The sequence below is a fragment of the Hordeum vulgare genome, chromosome 7H, assembly GCF_904849725.1.
Source record: "Hordeum vulgare subsp. vulgare chromosome 7H, MorexV3_pseudomolecules_assembly, whole genome shotgun sequence".
Classification (NCBI taxonomy): domain Eukaryota; kingdom Viridiplantae; phylum Streptophyta; class Magnoliopsida; order Poales; family Poaceae; genus Hordeum; species Hordeum vulgare.
The window spans coordinates 562338754-562355815 of NC_058524.1; the positions used below are offsets into that span (position 1 = coordinate 562338754).

Consider the following 17062-nt stretch of genomic DNA (forward strand, 5'->3'; position numbering starts at 1 on the left):
TAATCAGACACACAAACCTGAGACTATCATGTTGCTCACCCGTTTCATCAAATGAACTCAATAGTGAAACACAATGCTCCTGTGAGGCCGATTTAAAAAAAAAATCAAAATTCATCAAAATTTGTATTTCTACATTTCAAACAATTCTGAAAACATTTATAGATATATTTGAGGTATAATGCACAACTGTGTAAATTTTCAGGACACCCGATGTCGTAGGTTCAAATCCTAGAGAGTGTGATTCCATCTATCTAATAAGTTGAAATAAAGGTTGTGCAAGAAAGACAAACCTAAGGCTTTTTAACACATGATACTGTTCATTCTCTTAGTCTATGAATTTGTCTTTTTTATTCATATCGCATTTTAAGTGATTTCAGCTTAAAATTTTACACACATGCACATAACATCCTTATTTACTTATATAATTTTTTTAGATTTTTTTAAGCTAAAACGCCTTATTCTTCTGTTTCGGTTTATAAGTCATTTTACATTGTGCACCGCGACTAAGGCATAGAGGAAAACGAGATAATTTAATATTCGTTTGCTAATTAATACAATTGAATGCAATGAACTACTCCCTCCGTCACTATTTAGAAGACGTGCTTGAAAGATCTCTAGACCCTAGATAGATATCGATTGACGGAGAGATGGGCCAAAAATAGCATCAATAATACTCATGCGCCTAATGAGCTAAGAAATTAACATGGGACATTCATGCAGGAGTAGTACTAACTACTTCCTCCGTTCCTAAATATAAGACCTTTTAAAGATTACACTATGAACTACACACGGATGTACATAAACATATTTAAGAGTGTAGATTCATTCATTTTGCTCCGTATGTAGTCTTTTAATGAAATCTCTAAAATGTCTTATATTTAGGAACGGAGGGAGTAATAATAATAATTGTGTTGACGTCTTAAACCTTGTCTATTGTGGAAACACACGTAAATTTAACTATACCTTCTAAATGTGACGAAGGGAGTAGCCACTTCATGTTATGCTAGATAGTCTTAAGTTCTTAAAATAATACACATCCCACGTCTTTTATTGGTTTACTGTTTTATTTATGTTAAAGTGTTTTGGGATTATTTAGGTCCTGTTTGGAGTCATAATAGATTATGATAATCTAGATTATGAACATAGATTATATAATCTGGTTTATAAAAATAATTCAGGTGGGCATGTTTGGAGGCCAGATTATATAAACTGTAAACCAGCTTTTAAATTGTACAATGACATGTTTGTCCTCTGTTTACAAGGAAAAATAGAAAAGTGGCGGTGGCACTGCATAATTCTCTTGAAGTTTACAAGGGTAACACGTCATTTGTAATCCATAATCTCATTTTAGCCGGGGTAGAGCAGATTATGAGATTATAATAATCTGGTCATCTAGTTTATAAAATCTACAATATAAACTGTCCTGTTTGGAAATACAATAGATTATAAAACCAGATTATATAATCTGGGTGGTTTCAAACAGGGCCTTAGTTTTCTACAAAAATGACTTATGCATCGGAACGGAGGGAGTACAAATAAATAAAGCTTATTAAACTAGATACTCTAATTACCAACTCATCTGCAGAAATTACCACCTCGTGTAATTACTACCTCGAGTTACTCATCTGCAGAAATGGACACTGGTTGACGGGCCCAAGAGCAACCAGTTTCCAACATTTGGCCCACCCAAACCAGACAGCACCACCGACCAAACCCTACAAATCTCTCCACCAGCGCCGCCACTCGTCGGTCACACACACCTCACTCCTCATTCCTCGCTCGCCTCTCCGCCCGAAACCCTAGCCGGGCTCCTCGTGCTCTGCACTCCTCATTCCTCGCTCGCCTCTCCGCCCGAAACCCTAGCCGGGCTCCTCGTGCTCCGCCTTCCTCCCGCCGACGCCGGCCATGGACGCGGAGCAGCACCTTCCGTACATCTACACCTGCCTCCCCGACCCGCCAGTCTACCACACCGCCCGCCTCGCCACCCGCCGTGCCGCCCCCAACCACGGCGTCGACCACATCAGCGGCCTCTCCGACGCGCTCCTCCACGACATCGTCTCCCGCCTCCCCTTCAAGGATGCCGCGCGCACCGCCGTGCTCGCCACACGCTGGCGTCGGGTCTGGCTCTCGGCCCCGCTCGTGGTCGTCGACAACCACCTCCTGGACCACTGGCCCCCGGCTCGCGCCGACACGCGGGCCGTCACCGCCGCGGTGTCGAGTGCCCTCGCGGCGCACCCTGGGCCCTTCCGCTGCGTCTACCTCGTCTCCAGCCACATGGACGGGTACCAGGCCCAGCTCAAGCGCTGGCTCCGTCTCCTCGCGGCCAAGGGCGTCCAGGAGCTGGTCCTCGTTAACCGCCCTTGCCCGCGCGAGGTGCCTCTCCCCAGCACGCTCTTCCGCATCGCCACCCTCACCCGCCTCTACGTCGGCGTCTGGAAGTTCCCAGACGCGGCCTGCCTCGGCGACGCCTCCTTCCCCAACCTCCGCGAGCTCGGCATCTTCAGCGTCGCCATGGAGAACGGGGACATCGAAGCCGTCGTCGCCAGGAGCCCCATTCTGGAGATCCTCAACATTCAAGGGGGCGTGAAGGGGTTGGGTCTCCACCTCATCAGCCAGAGCCTCCGGTGCGTGCAGGTCTGCGATTCCGTGATAGAGAACATTGTTGTGGTGGACACCCCGCGTCTCGAGCGGCTCATCCTGTACAAGGTCCGGGGATCTCTCAACCCTGCCAGTGTCCTGCGGACCGGGATCAAAATTGGCAATGCCCCCAAGCTGGATGTGTTCGGGTACCTGGAGCCAAGAAAGTACGTGCTTCAGGCCGGAGACGCCATCATCATGGTACATCAGCATCACCTACGTACCTAAATTTTCCCATTTGTTCTATCGGATAAGGCGTGTGGTAACGTGTAGTTCAGTGTCTGATCTTTCTTTGCTGAATTTGTTGCATTCCATTCTAGCCTGGGATGAAGCCAACCGCAAGCACTATGTTTACAAGCGTGACTATCCTGAGCCTGAATGTTCGTTTTGGAGCCCACGATGATGCCAATATGGTGGCCACCTTCCTGAAATGCTTTCCCAACGCATCGAGCCTGCATATCAGGGTACTGATCTTCATCACCACCTACTAGCATTATACATCTTTACACTTTTGTTGCTGCTACAATGCATAATCCATCAGTAGTTGAACTGTTCATTGATCTAACCAATTTGCAGTGTGAACAATGTGATGAACCCACTGGCAAGTTCGAACCTAAGTTCTGGGAGGAGGTTGGTCCCATCGTGAGTGTCATGTTGCGCATAGGGGTGATGACTATCCGTGAATTCAGAGGGGGGGATGGCGAGATGGCTTTTCTAAAGTACTTCTTCACGAACGCGATGACGCTGAAGTATGCGGCGATCATCTTCCCCAATCCAAGCGTCTCTTCAATTTCAAAGAACTATGCATGCTCCAAAATAAGCTATCTGACTTCTCTGAAGTGGGCCACTAAAGGCTGCGTATTCATGGTGTATGGGAGTTCAGATCCTGAAGGAGGCAGACCATGGTGCTTCAAGACCGGGGCAGAGTTTTCGCGTGATCCTTTCTCGTGGTAAAGTCAAAAAGCTCCAACATATCTGATCGTCCAAAGCTTAATGTATATGTGGGAGTGCGCGCTTGGTGTTAATCGTTTGCAACATGGTACAAGGTATCGTTTTGGTTCGTATTCATCATCAGCGAAGTGTTGAGGTTAGTATAGTTAGTAGTGGTGCTGGTGTGCTACTGTTGATGAGGAATCAGACAATCAGTACTCTCCCAATGCATGTGTTTTGTTCAAGTAGATGAATGCTGCTTTACCATCTGATGGGTTTATCTTGGTGGTGATGGTTGCCTGATAAGGCATGTAAGTGATGAATGGTGCAAACTAACCTCATTGCCTGATGTGCTGGATGTTGAACTCTTAGATCTGGCTGCTGGCGAGTTCTGGTCTTTCATATCAGAAATCTATATGGATTGGCGTAGTTGTCCTTGGATATCTAGATCAGATTGGTTCCGATCGCGTGCTATCGTATTTTCAGCCAACATGGCCTTAAGAGGACTCGACGCAAAGTTTTGCTTTTTTTATTGGTGTCATAAGACATGTCTACGTCAAGTTTCTCATGGCATTGATAGTGGCGGGGAAAGTCACTGGCTACGATTAGAGGTCTTGAAGCTTGAGTGAAAAGGAATATTGAATGTGATGAAGATTGTGTGCCAGATGTATGGTGCTCGGTTTTCAGCGACCTTTGGCAAGCGGAGGCGACAACACTGAAGGACTGCATTTTTGGTGGTGCTCCTCGAGTACTCGATTCTCAGGGTGAAAATCTAAGCTCTGGCCTTTATTGGTTGTACCTGACAATGACCTTGTTGAAGGCATTATTTTGGATGAATTAGGAGTTTCTGCGGGGTGAAAACCGAAGATCTTCAATCGAGCAACGACAGTGCTTGTGCATTGTTTTCTTATTGAAGATGTTGCTTTTGAAGAAACTTTTTTGTATTTAGGGTGTTGTCTTTGATGATGGTTAGAATGTTGTTGCTACTAGTTATTGTTCACCGTGACGGGGTTGTTTTTCTTTCTTTTCTTCTTTTTATTTTTCTTTTTGATTGTGTGTATTCTTAATGCTTTTAAACATTTTGTTGATATAGAGATCGGATGTAATTGATATGTTCGTGTATATTACCTTTGTAAAAAAAATCAAGTTTTTTGGCCAAATATGCTGTCATCAGGTGAATTAAACAGTCGATCCCGGAATAAATAAAGCTTTTATTTTAGGATCAGATTAAATAAGGCTAATTAAATACTACTAGTTGATGGGCCCAAGAGAACCCAGTTGCCAACATTTGGCCCGCCCGAAGCAGACAACACCACCGACCAAACCCTACATCTCCTCGCCACCGCCGCCAATCAGTCACACACACTTCGCTCCTCACTCGTCGCTCGCTCTCCGCCCGAAACCCTAGCCGGCGGCCATGGACGCGGAGCAGCACCTTCCGTACATCTACACCTGCCTCCCCGACCCGCCAGTCTCCGACATCGCCCGCCTCGCCGCCCGCCGTGCCGCCCCCGACCACGGCGTCGACCACATCAGCGGCCTCTCCGACGCCCTCCTCCACGACATCGTCTCCCGCCTCCCCTTCAAGGATGCCGCGCGCACCGCCGTGCTCGCCACACGCTGGCGTCGGGTCTGGCTCTCGGCGCCGCTCGTGGTCGTCGACAACCACCTCCTGGACCACTGCCCCCCGGCTCGCGCCGACGCGCCGGCCGTTACCGCCGCGGTGTCGCGTGTCCTCGCCGCGCATCCCGGCCCGTTCCGGTGCGTCCACCTCGTCTGCACACCCATGGACTCGGGCCGCGCCAAGCTCAAGCGCTGGCTCCGTCTCATGGCCGCCAAGGGCGTCCAGGAGCTCGTCCTCGTCAACCGCCCCTGCCCGCGCGAGGTGCATCTCCCTGGCACGCTCTTCCGCATCGCCACCCTCACCCGCCTCTACGTCGGCATCTGGAAGTTCCCTGATGTGGCCTCCCTCGGCGATGCCTCCTTCCCCAACCTCCGTGAGCTCGGCATCTTGAGCGTCGTCTTGGAGAACGGGGACGTCGAAGCCGTCGTCGCCCGGAGCCCCGTTCTGGAGATCCTCAACATTCAAGGCAGCATGAAGGGTCTGAGTCTCCGCCTCGACAGCCAGAGCCTCCGGTGCGTGCAGATCTGCGATTCCGTCATGGAGAGCGTCGTCATGGTGGACACCCCGCGCCTCAAGCGGCTCATCCTGTACAAGGTTCGGGGATCTCTCAACCCTGCGAGTGGCCTACGCACCGGGATCAACATTGCCAATGCCCCCAACCTGAAAGCGTTCGGGTACCTGGAGCCAGGAAAGCACGCCTTTGAGGCCGGCGGCACCATCATCATGGTAGATCACCTACCTAAATTTTCCATTTGTTCAGTTGGCAAGGATGTTCAATTCAATGTCTGATCTTTCTTTGTTGAATTGGACAAATTCCATTCCAGTATGGGGTTAAGCCAAGTGCAAGCACTATGTTCACTAGCGTGACTAAGCTGAGCCTGAATGTGCGTTTTGGAGTCCACGAGGATGCCAAGATGGTGCCCACTTTCCTGAAGTGCTTTCCTAATGTGTCGAGTCTGCATATCAGGGTACTCATCTTCATCACCACATACTATAGGCTCCTAGAATTATACTACACAATAAAAAAAACAGCGTGCCACTGCAAAATAGTGCCGTCCTTTAAATATGCTACTCCCTTTGTCCGGAATTACTTGTCACAAATATGCATAGAAATGAATGTATATACAACTAAAATACATCTAAATACATCCATTCCTAATTATCAGCTATAGCATGTTACTAGCAGCGCTACCATTTTTTCAGTTATTATGCATCATCTTTTTACTGTTGCTGCTACAATGCATAATCCATCAGGAGTTGAACTGTTCACTGACATAACCAATTTGCAGTGTGAAAGATGTGATGAACCCACTGGCAAGCTCGAGCTTAAGTTTTGGGATGAGGTTGGCCCTATCGTGAGCATTATGTTGCGCATCGAGATTATGACTATCCGTGAATTCAGAGGGGAGGAAGGTGAGATCGCTTTTGTCAAGTACTTCTTGCAGAACGCAAGGGTGCTGAGGCATGCGGTGTTCATCTTCCCCAATCCTGATTTATCTTCGATTTCAAGGGCGAAAGGGCGCTCCATAGCCGGGAATCTGACTTCTCTGACATGGGGCAGTACTCAAGGCTGTGGGATCATGGCGTATGGGAGTGCAGATCCTGAAGGAGGCAGACCATGGTGCTTCAAAACCGGAGCAGATTTTTCTCGTGACCCTTTTTGCTGGTGAAGTTTAAAGCACCAACATGTTTCATCATCCAAGCTTAATGTCCGTTGGATTGGTCAGTGTTCTTTTGCAACATCTCGTACAAGCGATCGTTTTGGGCAGTGTTCTTGGGTCTAGCATGATTAGCTTGAAGTGTTGAGGTCAGTGGTGCTACTGTTAATTGGTCTATCAGTACTCCCGATGCATGTCAGTATGTGTTCTTTCTAAATAGATGAATGATGCTTTAGCTTCTGCTGTCTTTATCTTGGTAGTGATGGTTGCTGACTATAAATCTGGATGTTGTTAATGAAACGGGAGATGGTGAAATGCCCTGATGTTCGTTAACACAACACATGCATGGGCCTGGTTGAAACTAATCTCTTTGGCTTAAGTAGTGGGAATAGTTTGATACTACTCCCTCCGTTCCAAAATATAAGACCTTTTAGAGATTTCATTAGGAGGCTACATACGGAGCAAAATGAGTGAATGTACACTCTAAAATATGTCTATATACATCCGTATGTAGTTTATAGAGCAATCTTTAAAAGGTCTTATATTTAGGAACGGAGGGAGTAGAACTGAACTAATCCATGCACGGCGGATCGAAACTTGCTGTCTACTGTTTAGGTTAGGTCCTGTACAATGCAATGCTTATTCGTCACCATGGATTACCATGGCCGCTATGTAGTTTTCATAGTTTCCTCTTGTAGCTATTCGAGTTTCTTGAATGTAAATTTGTAAGTGATTACTCGTTCCCAAAAGGTAGTGTTATCCAATTTCGAGTGGCTCTGGAGGCGGAAACCCTAGCCAAAATTGCCGCCACATCAAGTTGATGATCCAATTTCCATCTTCTTTACGAATGCGAATCGTTGTATACATAAAGTTGCTTCATATTGGCGAACATGGCTAACGATTATCGACGAAATTGCTGCAACGTCTTTGGCATTAAGCCTTCCTTGATTTATACCTCCTGGCGCAGCTCACAAAAGCCATCAGATTGAGGCAGCCCAGTCCGGCCATCATCCAGAAGAAGCCATCCAGGTGCCCCTCGTCCAGGTCGTCGGGGATCCACCCCGGCGCGTCGCCCACTGCACGGCCGTCAGCAGGAATGAGCTCAGGTACTCCCCGGCTGCTATCGAGAGGAGCCCGAGCGCGGTGCATACTGTCTTCATGCCGGGCGGCGCCTGGCTGTAGAAAAAGCTGAACTGCCCGATGGTGGTGAGCACCTGGCCAACGCCCTCCAGCGCGTACTGCGGTGCCTGCCACAGCACGCTTGTCGCCTTTGGCGCCAACGGCGATGCCTTTGCCGCGCGGAGGCGTGCCGTCTCTGCAGCCCCGAGATCCCGTTCTCCCTCCCGGTGAGCCGCCAGGCCGCCGGCACGAACGCCCGGTCGTAGAGCGGGATCAGGACGACGATGGTGAGCACGTTGAAGGTGGACATGGACGCGGGTGGGGAATTTTTGTCTAAAAAGACCACTAACCGAATGGTATTGTCAAAAAAAACCACATGTGATATGGAATGGTAGAAGAGACCCCCACCTCTCGTGGCGGCAGACGCACCAGGTGACACGTGACGCCTGCCGCCACGGGCCGAGGCGGCTGGGCCCTGCCGCCACCAGGCGAGGCGGCCGGCCGCGCAGGTGTGACCTGCCGCCACCACTCGAGGCGGCCAGCCACCTCACGCATGCTTGCCTGGGCTCATGCATGCTTGCTGGCACGACGCAGGGCCCAGCCGTCCCTGCCCGTGGCGGCAGGCGTCACGCGTCACCTGGCGCGCCTGCCGTCACGAGACGTGGGATCTCTTCTGCCATTCCATACCGTTGGTACACTTCAGCCTGAATATCCCATGAGCAGCCAACACAACTACATACGATGAAATAACACAGGTATGAGCCAACGTGAACCGAGTGCTCCGATAGCGGCGGAGCTATGTGCAATGTTGAGGGGGCCGCTGCCCCCCCCCCCCCCCCCCCCCAAGCTGCTCCATGTTTATTGCAGAAAAAAATTAGACCATAAATTAAAAAGATTGTTGTTATTTGGCCCCCCTTGAATTATTCCCTAGCTCCGGCACTGAGCTTCGACTAGTGTTTTGCCCCGACCTCCTTTTCCGTGCTCTTCGCATGTCTCTTTACCTATTGCTGGATGTAATTTACTATTTATGGTGTTTGTTTTGTTATCATGATTAAAAATGAATAGATAGAAAGTTTTAAGAAAACGGGTTTGCTAATACTTATGGTCTCATTCACATGCATTATCGTTGGATCAAAAGCAACGTAGCGATTCGTGTAGTGTCCAAGCCAAGTTGCCCTCAGCCCGTTTTTTTTCTTTTGTTATATTGTTGTTCGCCTGTTGCGGCCCATCACGTCCTCCTGTCAATGATGGAAGAAAGAAAAAGGTAGCGACGCTGTCTAGTTTTTTTTTCTTTGGGGTAGCGATGCTACCTTGTGTATGTGTATCGGGTCATATTGGCCTTTTGTCCTTTGTTTTTTTCTCAGTGTTTTGTATTGACTGTTGCCTTATTTTTTATATTTTTTGTTTTCTAATTTCAGCTTTTTAAATATTTTTTCTTCCTTGTTTTTCTTTAATATTATATTGTGTTTTTTTCCTTTTATGTTAATGAAATGAAATGCCAAGCCTTTTTTTCAGTTGAAATATTTTCTCTTACTGAGGATTGCAACTCAGGCAACGATATATTTTTAAACGGGACAAAAACTAAAAATTCAAATGGGATCGCAATTCCAAATATTTAGTGATGGTCGCAATTGCATGTGTTCAAATGCTTGTCGCAACGACACGTTTTCAAGGCAAGGCATAGCTACAATTTTTTTTTAAACAGGTCGCAACTATTTTTTCTAAATGGGGTCGCAGTTACAAGTTTTTAGTAAGGGTCGCAACTCAGATGCTTGTCGCCACTATACCTTTTGAAGCGGAGGCACAACTGCAAAATTTTCAAACAGGGTTGAAAGTAATTTTTTTAGTTAGGTCACAATTGCAAGTTTATAGCAATGGTCCATGTGTTTAAATGCTAGTCGTAACTTTATGTTTTCAAGGGGGGGGGGGGTCAGAACTGCAAGTTTTCCAAACGAGCTACATCTACAAGTTTGAAATGGGGTCCCAACTTCATGTTTTTGAAGGGAGGTTGCAATTGCACTTTTTCAAGGGGGGGCGCAACTACACTTTTTCAAGGGTAAAATGAAATCACAACAGAAAGTTTCTAAAACGGGATCAAAGCTGCTTGCTTTTTCAAGGGTTGTAATTATAAGTTTTTATAATGGATTCGCAACTGGAATTTTTCAAAAAGGAGTCACAAATGTATGTTTTTAAGGGGGTCGCAACCATAAGTTTTTCAAATAGGGACGCAACTACCAATCTTAAATGGGGCGCAACTGCAAGTTTATAAGAGAAGGTCGCAACTGCACCGTTTCAAAGAGAGGTTGTGACTAGACATTTTTAAGGAGGGTCGTTACTGCAAGATATTCAAATGGGGATGCACCTACCAGTTTCAAATGGGGTCACAACAATAATATTTTAAGGGAAGGTCCAACTGCACGCTTTTCAAGGGAAGACCACAACTATAATTTTTCAATGGGGTCACAACTACAAGTTTTTTAAATGTGGATGCAATTACGAGTTTCAAATAGGGTCGCGACTGCAAGTTTTAAGGAAAGGTCGCAATTGCATGTTATTAAAGAGAGGCCGCAAATGCATATTTTTCAAGTAAGGGTCGCAACTGCATGTTTTTAAAGGGAAGGCCGCAACTACACTTTTTCAATGGGGGTCACAACTGCAAGTTATTTAAATGGGGACGCAACTACGAGTTTCAACTAGGGTCGTAACTGCAAATTTTTAAGGAAAGGTCGCGGTTGCATGTTTTTAAAGGAAGGCCGCAATTGCATATTTTCAAATCAGGGTCGCAAGTGCATGTTTTTAAAGGGAAGGCCGCAACTACACTTTTTTAATGAGGGTCACGACTGCAAGTTATTTAAATGGGGACGCAACTATGAGTTTCAACTAGGGTCGCAACTGCAAATTTTTAAGGAAAGGTCGCGGTTGCATGTTTTTAAAGAAAGGCCGCAATTGCATATTTTCAAATTAGGGTCGCAAGTGCATGTTTTTAAAGGGAAGGCCGCAACTACACTTTTTTAATGAGGGTCACAACTGCAAGTTTTTTAAACGGGGACGCAACTACGAGTTTCAACTAGGGTCACGACTGAATTTTTTTTAAGATAAGGTCGCAGTTGCATGTTTTTAAAGGGAGGCCGCAACTGCATATTTTTCAAGTCAGGGTCGCAACTGCATGTTTTCAAAGGGAAGGCCGCAACTACACTTTTTTAATGAGGGTCACAACTGCAAGTTTTTTAAATGGGGACGCAACTACGAGTTTCAACTAGGGTCGCGACTGAAATTTTTTTAAGATAAGGTCTCAGTTGCATGTTTCTAAAGGGAGGCCGCAATTGCATATTTTTCAAGTCAGGGCGCAACTGCATGTTTTTAAAGGGAAGGCCGCAACTACACTTTTTCAATGGGGGTCACAACTGCAAGTTTTTTAAATGGGGACACAACTACGAGTTTCAACTAGGATCGCGATCGCTAATTTTTTAAGGGAAGGTCGCAATTGCATGTTTTTAAAGGGGGGCTGTAACTGCATGTTTTCAAAGGGAATGCCGCAACTACACTTTTTCAACGGGGGTCACAACTGCAAAAAATTTAAATGGGGACGCAACTACGAGTTTCAACTAGGGTTGCGACCGCAAATTTTTAAGGGAAGGTCGCAATTGAGTGTTTTTAAAGGGAGTCCGCAACTGCATATTTTTTAAGTCAGGGTCGCAACTGTATGTTTTTAAAGGGAAGGCCGCAACGGCATGTTTCCCAATCGGGGTCGCAACTGTACATTTTTGGTTAGGTTGTCGACCAGCTATATGTCCACCTCTAGACTTGCATTTGCAAGCTTTGTAACCCGAGTGCAACTACACGCCCCCAACACGATTGCAACTCGTGGGAGATGGGGGATTGTCGGGCGGTTGCATGTCTACTATTTAAAAGAAAATCATTGAACAAACACACCAAATGAGTTTTCTAAAAAATACATTCATTACACATAGTATGCGGCATAACAGAGGCATGTAGTTTTGCCTTTTCCCTTTTTCTTTGATAATATCTGTGTTTTTCTTAACTATGCAAGTATGGTATTTGTTATGTCTCATCTTAATAAATACAATAGTTCAAACCAAATCAATCTTTGTTAATGTTGTGTTTAGGAGTTAACTACGTTTTTTTTGAACTTTCCTCCTTTTTAAAGACACATACATTCAAAAACATATTGGTATATTCATCTATCTAGACATGAGATTCAACTGCTTACGGCTGACCCGTGCGTGGCTGTGTCACACAAACCCAGTAGAAAAGAATAAAAAAATACAAAGGAAAGGAAGCTAGAGCATTAGGCGTCTAGGCCACAACTGAAAAACCAAAGAAAAAAAAACAGACCGGCTTAGGGAAAACAGGTTTAATACGTGGTCTGATGTCAGGTGACTGAGACCTTACTATTTCTCAGCCACCTCAGTTCCAGAAAAACACGGGGGTCATCCGAGAAGAGGAGAAAGGGATTAACATGGACCGAACATGGTGCTCCGTCGCTACGAAAAGATAGGTAGGCACAGTCGCGGGATAATATTCTTCCATCATCGTTTCATTTGCGATTTGCGGCCCTGATGCTTCTCGTTGTCGCTTTGGCGGTTGCCCCGTCCGCATTTCACATGTTCGGTTCCTGTCGCCCTCAGAGTAACCAGAAAAATGCTTTCGAAGAGCAGCTGAATCACTGGCGCATAGGCTAAGGCGGCCTAGCTACTCCCACATCTGTGGCCCTCAGGATGTGTCCGTCAGACCAGCTACAAGATTACAGTAATCTCCACCCGCTGCACTACCGCCAAGTGAAGCTGAAGCATCGGACGAGCGAGAGGCGTGCGCTCCCAAGCTCTCGCCAATGGCCCCCGCCGGCGAGCACACGGTGCCCCTGCTCGCCGAGGTCTCATTCTCACCCCCCTCCGCAGCTCGTCGTAAATCCTTGTTTCTGTTGCTCAATTGCTTTCTCGATCCCATTCCCTGAATAGAATTGTTGTGAGTTGTGACCCATGACACGGATGACGTTCGCTGTTAATTTTGGTGGGGGTTTGCCGTCGCAGGCAGCGGAGGCGTACACCGCCGACGGGTCCCTTGATTTCGACGGCAACCGGGCGCTGAGGAGTCGCACGGGTGGATGGCGCGCATGCCGCGCGGTTCTTGGTAATTTGTTTCTTGTCACCTGTTCTTGGCAGCAATAATAAAATCCTTTGCGTGATGACTAATTCAGTTTTGATCTTGGAACGATGGTGTGCATGCAGGCACCGAGTTCTGCTACTGCCTGGCCTTCTACGGCATCTCCTACAACCTCGTCACCTACCTCACCGGCGTCCTGGGCCAGAGCAACGTCGCCGCGGCGAGGAACGTGTCCACCTGGCAGGCCACCTGCTTCCTCATGCCCCTCGGCGGCGCCGTCGTCGCCGACTCCTACTGCGGAAGGTACCGCACCATGGTCGTCTCCTGCTTCATCGGCGTCGCAGTACGTCTCCAACCACTCTGCACTGCAATTAATAATATCACTCCGTCTGCACCACAGTCTGCATCTATATGTCATGTCCCGGTGGTGCAGTTAAGAAATTTTCTTCCTGGTTCCTGGAGCACATCAATTAACTACCACTCAGCAGTCTACATTCTGCCTGCTCCTATTTGAGAAAATTCAGATGACATTCTGCAAGGTTATAATAGTTTGGTCTCTCCGTTTTTGTTTTGGGCAGGGCATGCTCATGACAGCGTTCTCGGCGTACCTGCCGCTGCTCGTCGAGAAGGGCGTGTCGTTCAGAGGCCTCACCTCCTCCAACATCGTGCCGGTCCAGGAGTTCATCTTGTTTCTCGGCCTCTACATGATTGCCGTCGGGTTGGGCGGACTCCGGCCGTGCCTCATGTCCTTCGGCGCCGACCAGTTCGACGACGGCGACCCGTCGGAGCGCGCCACCAAGGGCTCCTTCTTCAACTGGTACCTGTTCAACATGAGCTGCGCGTCGCTGATATCCGGCACCGCCATCGTGTGGGTGCAGGATCGTTACGGCTGGGCGCTGGGCCTCACCGTCCCGGCGGTCGTCCTGGCCGTCGGGCTTTCTTGCCTGGTCGCGGCGTCACGGACGTACAGGTTCCAACGAACTCGCGGCAGCCCGCTCACCAGAGTGTGCCAGGTCGTGGTTGCTGCCGTGAGGAAGTCCTGCGTCGAGCTGCCGGCCGATAGCTCTCTGCTCTACAACATGCCGGAAGACGACCTCGCCATGAAGGGTGCTCAGAGGATCGAACACACCTCTGATCTCCGGTCAGTTACTACAGTACAATTCCTCGTAGCTGCTTGCAGCTTGCTTGGTCCAATTCACCACCACTCAAGATGGATCTGTTGCTTGCTTGATCAGATTCTTCGACAAGGCCGCCATTGTCGTGGCTTCGGACAAGGAGGCGTCCGCGCCGGCGCGGAGCAGCCCGTGGAGACTCTGCGCCGTGACGCAGGTCGAGGAGCTCAAGATTCTCGTGCGGATGCTGCCGCTCTGGGCGACCGTCGTCTTCTTCTATGCCGTGTCGGTGCAGGTCTCGTCGACATTCGTGGAGCAAGGCAGGGCGATGGACGCCATCGTCGGCTCCGTGCGCGTCCCGCCCGCGTCCATGTCCACCTTCGATATAATCACCATCATCGTCCTGGTCCCTCTCTACGACCGGGTCTTCGTTCCGGCGGCAAGAAGGCTCACCGGGAGAGAGAAGGGCATCTCGGAGCTGCAGAGGATCGGTGCCGGCCTCGCCATGCCCGTGCTCGCCATGGCCGCCGCGGCGCTTCTAGAGACGGCGCGCCTCCGCGCGGCGAAGGCGGCGCCCCTGGCGCCAAACTCGACGAGCGTGCTGTGGCAGGCGCCGCAGTACGCGCTGGTGGGCGTGGGCCAGCTGCTCACCACCATTGGGCAGCTCGACTTCTTCTACAGCCAGGCGCCGGCCGCCATGAAGACCGTGTGCACGGCGCTCGGGCTCCTCGCGGTAGCGGCCGGTGGCTACCTGAGCTCCTTCCTACTGACGGCCGTGCAGTGGGCGACGGCGACCGGCGACAAACCGGGGTGGATCCCCGACGACCTGAACGAAGGTCATCTGGATCGCTTCTTCTGGATGATGGCCGGACTTGGTTGCCTAAATCTGATCGCGTACTGGAGCTGCGCCAGGAGGTACAAATACAGGAAGGGTTGCTGATTTTTTATTTTTTTCAAATGCTCACCGTGGCAGAGATTTTTTTTTCAGCGGACGGTGCATGAATTGCCCAAGACAATGCACAGCAAAAGAGAAATGCCTGGAAAAAAGATCAGCAATAGTGAACCTTTTGAAGAAATGCCTCAAAAAATCAGCAATAGATAACATTTCTAGTAATTCCCCAAAAATGATCAGAAAGAGTAAACGATTTCAAGAGAATGAAATTTATTAACAATAACAATATTTATAGAATATTTCAAGATATAAATAAAACTGTACAAAAATATAAAAGAAAAAACAAACGAAACAGAAGTACGTAAGAGCAACTTTAGCTGACCCCGCAAAAATTCGACCCGCAAAACGCGTTTGCGGTTTCGCGAAGATCACGTTTGCGGGTCGAAAACATGCGCGGCCGAACAGAACCCGTATCAAAACCTGCATAATTTGAAAAAACACTTTCGCGGAAGAAATTGCACAAACATAGTTCATCACATGATCAACAAACTACAAGCATAGTTATACTACATACTACGTTAAACTAGTAATAGAGGGGTCGGATCTAACGACGGCGAGTTCGCGGCAAATGGACGACGTCGTGGAAGAGCCGGATGCTCAATCCTCCTCGCCGGAGCTGCACAGTTCGACGTACTTCGCCGCCTGCTACGCGCGGATGCGGCGCCACTCCTCAGCCTTCTCGTTGGCGGCGACCGTCTGCTGCCACTGGAGGGCTTCGAGTTCCTCGGCGTGGCGCCGGCGCTCCGCCTCCTCGCGCACGTTCTGCTCGGCGATGGCGGCAGCAACGACGTCGAAGTCCGCGACGTAGTCCTCGGACCCGACCACTCCGCGGCGGCCGAGCGGAGCAGACTCCTCGGGCTCCTCCTTCACCGGGACGAATGCGAACTCCTCCGGCTCCTCCGACCACTCCCTCTTCACGGGGAGAAAGCCCGCGCCGGAGGACGAGGAGGATCCGGCGTAGGAAGATCTCGTGGAGGAGAAGGATGCGCTATGGCGGTCGTACTCCTCCGTCTCGCGGCGGTTGAAGCTCGCGGGCGGCGATATCCCGCGGTTGGTCCACCTCCGGGCGCCGCGCTTCCTCGCGCCGTCCGCCCGGACGCGTCGCTCGCGCTCCGGGTCCCTCTCACGGCCGGATCTGCTGCCGGAGCCACGTCCGGAGCTTCACATTCGGCCCCACATGGCGGCTGGAGGCGGGACGGGTGGTCGCCAGCGGCGAGAAATGTGGAGAGGGGGAAGAGGAATCGGGTGGCTCGCGACGGCGGAGGGATAGGGTTTGGACCTGCAAAATGGTCGCGGAACCGCAATTTATACTGCTCAAGGCGTGCGGTTTGCGGGCTGCGGTAGAAAAAAATTATGGATCGAACGAGTATGCAGGCTCTGTTCTGACTGAAAAATTAGGTCGAACCCGCATACTCACCAAAAATTTTACGGGGTGTAATAAAGTTGCTCTAAGAAACAGAGAGACTGTTGCAATTCTGCCGCGAGACAGACTACTAAAGATTCCTCGAGGCGGCGTTACTGCGAGTGCCCTATCCAGGCAGCCTGCAGACGGAGCCTGCAGAAGAGAGAAAGCCGGCTCATAATAAAGACGGCTCATAATAAAGACGGAGCCTGCAGAAGAGAGAAAGCCTGCAGACGGACCCTACGAAAAATGAAATATAGAAATCTGAAACTGAAAGTATGGTTCTGCTTTCTTCACATATTTTGTAAAAGCATAACTGTTTTTTATTCTTTTTCAGAAGACACAAGCAGTCTTTTTTTCTTCAATAAATACGATTCTGCTTCTACAAGAAGCATAAAAGCATAATTATGCCTTTTCCATTTCAAGAAACTCAACAACTCTTTTTGTGCTTCTCACATATGAAGAGGTATGTTTTTCATTTTTTCTGAAAGCACAAGTTGCTTC

At 48.9% G+C, this 17062-nt stretch overlaps 3 protein-coding genes across 8 annotated transcripts; all 3 read left to right on the top strand.

The window, feature by feature from the left end:
* The first annotated feature begins 1748 nt into the window (after positions 1 to 1748).
* LOC123408779 (F-box/FBD/LRR-repeat protein At1g13570-like) lies at positions 1749 to 4679 on the top strand. Its single transcript, XM_045101823.1, has 3 exons — positions 1749 to 2838; positions 2958 to 3101; positions 3214 to 4679. The coding sequence occupies exons 1-3, from the start codon at positions 1906 to 1908 to the stop codon at positions 3589 to 3591; spliced, it is 1455 nt and encodes a 484-aa protein (XP_044957758.1). The 5' UTR covers positions 1749 to 1905; the 3' UTR covers positions 3592 to 4679.
* Positions 4680 to 4917: 238 nt separating this feature from the next.
* Positions 4918 to 7214, top strand: LOC123407506 (putative FBD-associated F-box protein At5g22720). The gene is made up of 3 exons (XM_045100651.1): positions 4918 to 5917; positions 6016 to 6159; positions 6481 to 7214. The coding sequence occupies exons 1-3, from the start codon at positions 4985 to 4987 to the stop codon at positions 6859 to 6861; spliced, it is 1458 nt and encodes a 485-aa protein (XP_044956586.1). The 5' UTR covers positions 4918 to 4984; the 3' UTR covers positions 6862 to 7214.
* Positions 7215 to 12564: 5350 nt separating this feature from the next.
* Positions 12565 to 15318, top strand: LOC123412192 (protein NRT1/ PTR FAMILY 8.3-like). 6 transcript variants are annotated; one of them, XM_045105130.1, is made up of 5 exons: positions 12565 to 12893; positions 13020 to 13119; positions 13218 to 13435; positions 13671 to 14233; positions 14328 to 15318. In XM_045105130.1, the coding sequence occupies exons 1-5, from the start codon at positions 12708 to 12710 to the stop codon at positions 15142 to 15144; spliced, it is 1884 nt and encodes a 627-aa protein (XP_044961065.1). In that variant the 5' UTR covers positions 12565 to 12707; the 3' UTR covers positions 15145 to 15318. The 6 variants fall into 6 exon arrangements, with proteins under 6 accessions (XP_044961065.1, XP_044961066.1, XP_044961068.1 ...); XM_045105131.1 differs by having other exon boundaries at positions 12705 to 12862; XM_045105133.1 differs by having other exon boundaries at positions 12770 to 12862; positions 13218 to 13395.
* Positions 15319 to 17062: the final 1744 nt, after the last annotated feature.

Excerpts from the sequence above, each read along its gene's own strand:
- LOC123412192 (XM_045105130.1), top strand. The coding sequence starts at position 12,708 with ATGTGTCCGTCAGACCAGCTACAAGATTACAGTAATCTCCACCCGCTG. Across the intron at positions 13,120-13,217 it reads CGCATGCCGCGCGGTTCTTG|GCACCGAGTTCTGCTACTGC; the intron begins GTAATTTGTTTC and ends GTGTGCATGCAG. Across the intron at positions 14,234-14,327 it reads GAACACACCTCTGATCTCCG|ATTCTTCGACAAGGCCGCCA; the intron begins GTCAGTTACTAC and ends TTGCTTGATCAG.
- LOC123407506 (XM_045100651.1), top strand. The coding sequence starts at position 4,985 with ATGGACGCGGAGCAGCACCTTCCGTACATCTACACCTGCCTCCCCGAC. Across the intron at positions 5,918-6,015 it reads CCGGCGGCACCATCATCATG|TATGGGGTTAAGCCAAGTGC; the intron begins GTAGATCACCTA and ends ATTCCATTCCAG. Across the intron at positions 6,160-6,480 it reads TGTCGAGTCTGCATATCAGG|TGTGAAAGATGTGATGAACC; the intron begins GTACTCATCTTC and ends ACCAATTTGCAG.
- LOC123408779 (XM_045101823.1), top strand. The coding sequence starts at position 1,906 with ATGGACGCGGAGCAGCACCTTCCGTACATCTACACCTGCCTCCCCGAC. Across the intron at positions 2,839-2,957 it reads CCGGAGACGCCATCATCATG|CCTGGGATGAAGCCAACCGC; the intron begins GTACATCAGCAT and ends ATTCCATTCTAG. Across the intron at positions 3,102-3,213 it reads CATCGAGCCTGCATATCAGG|TGTGAACAATGTGATGAACC; the intron begins GTACTGATCTTC and ends ACCAATTTGCAG.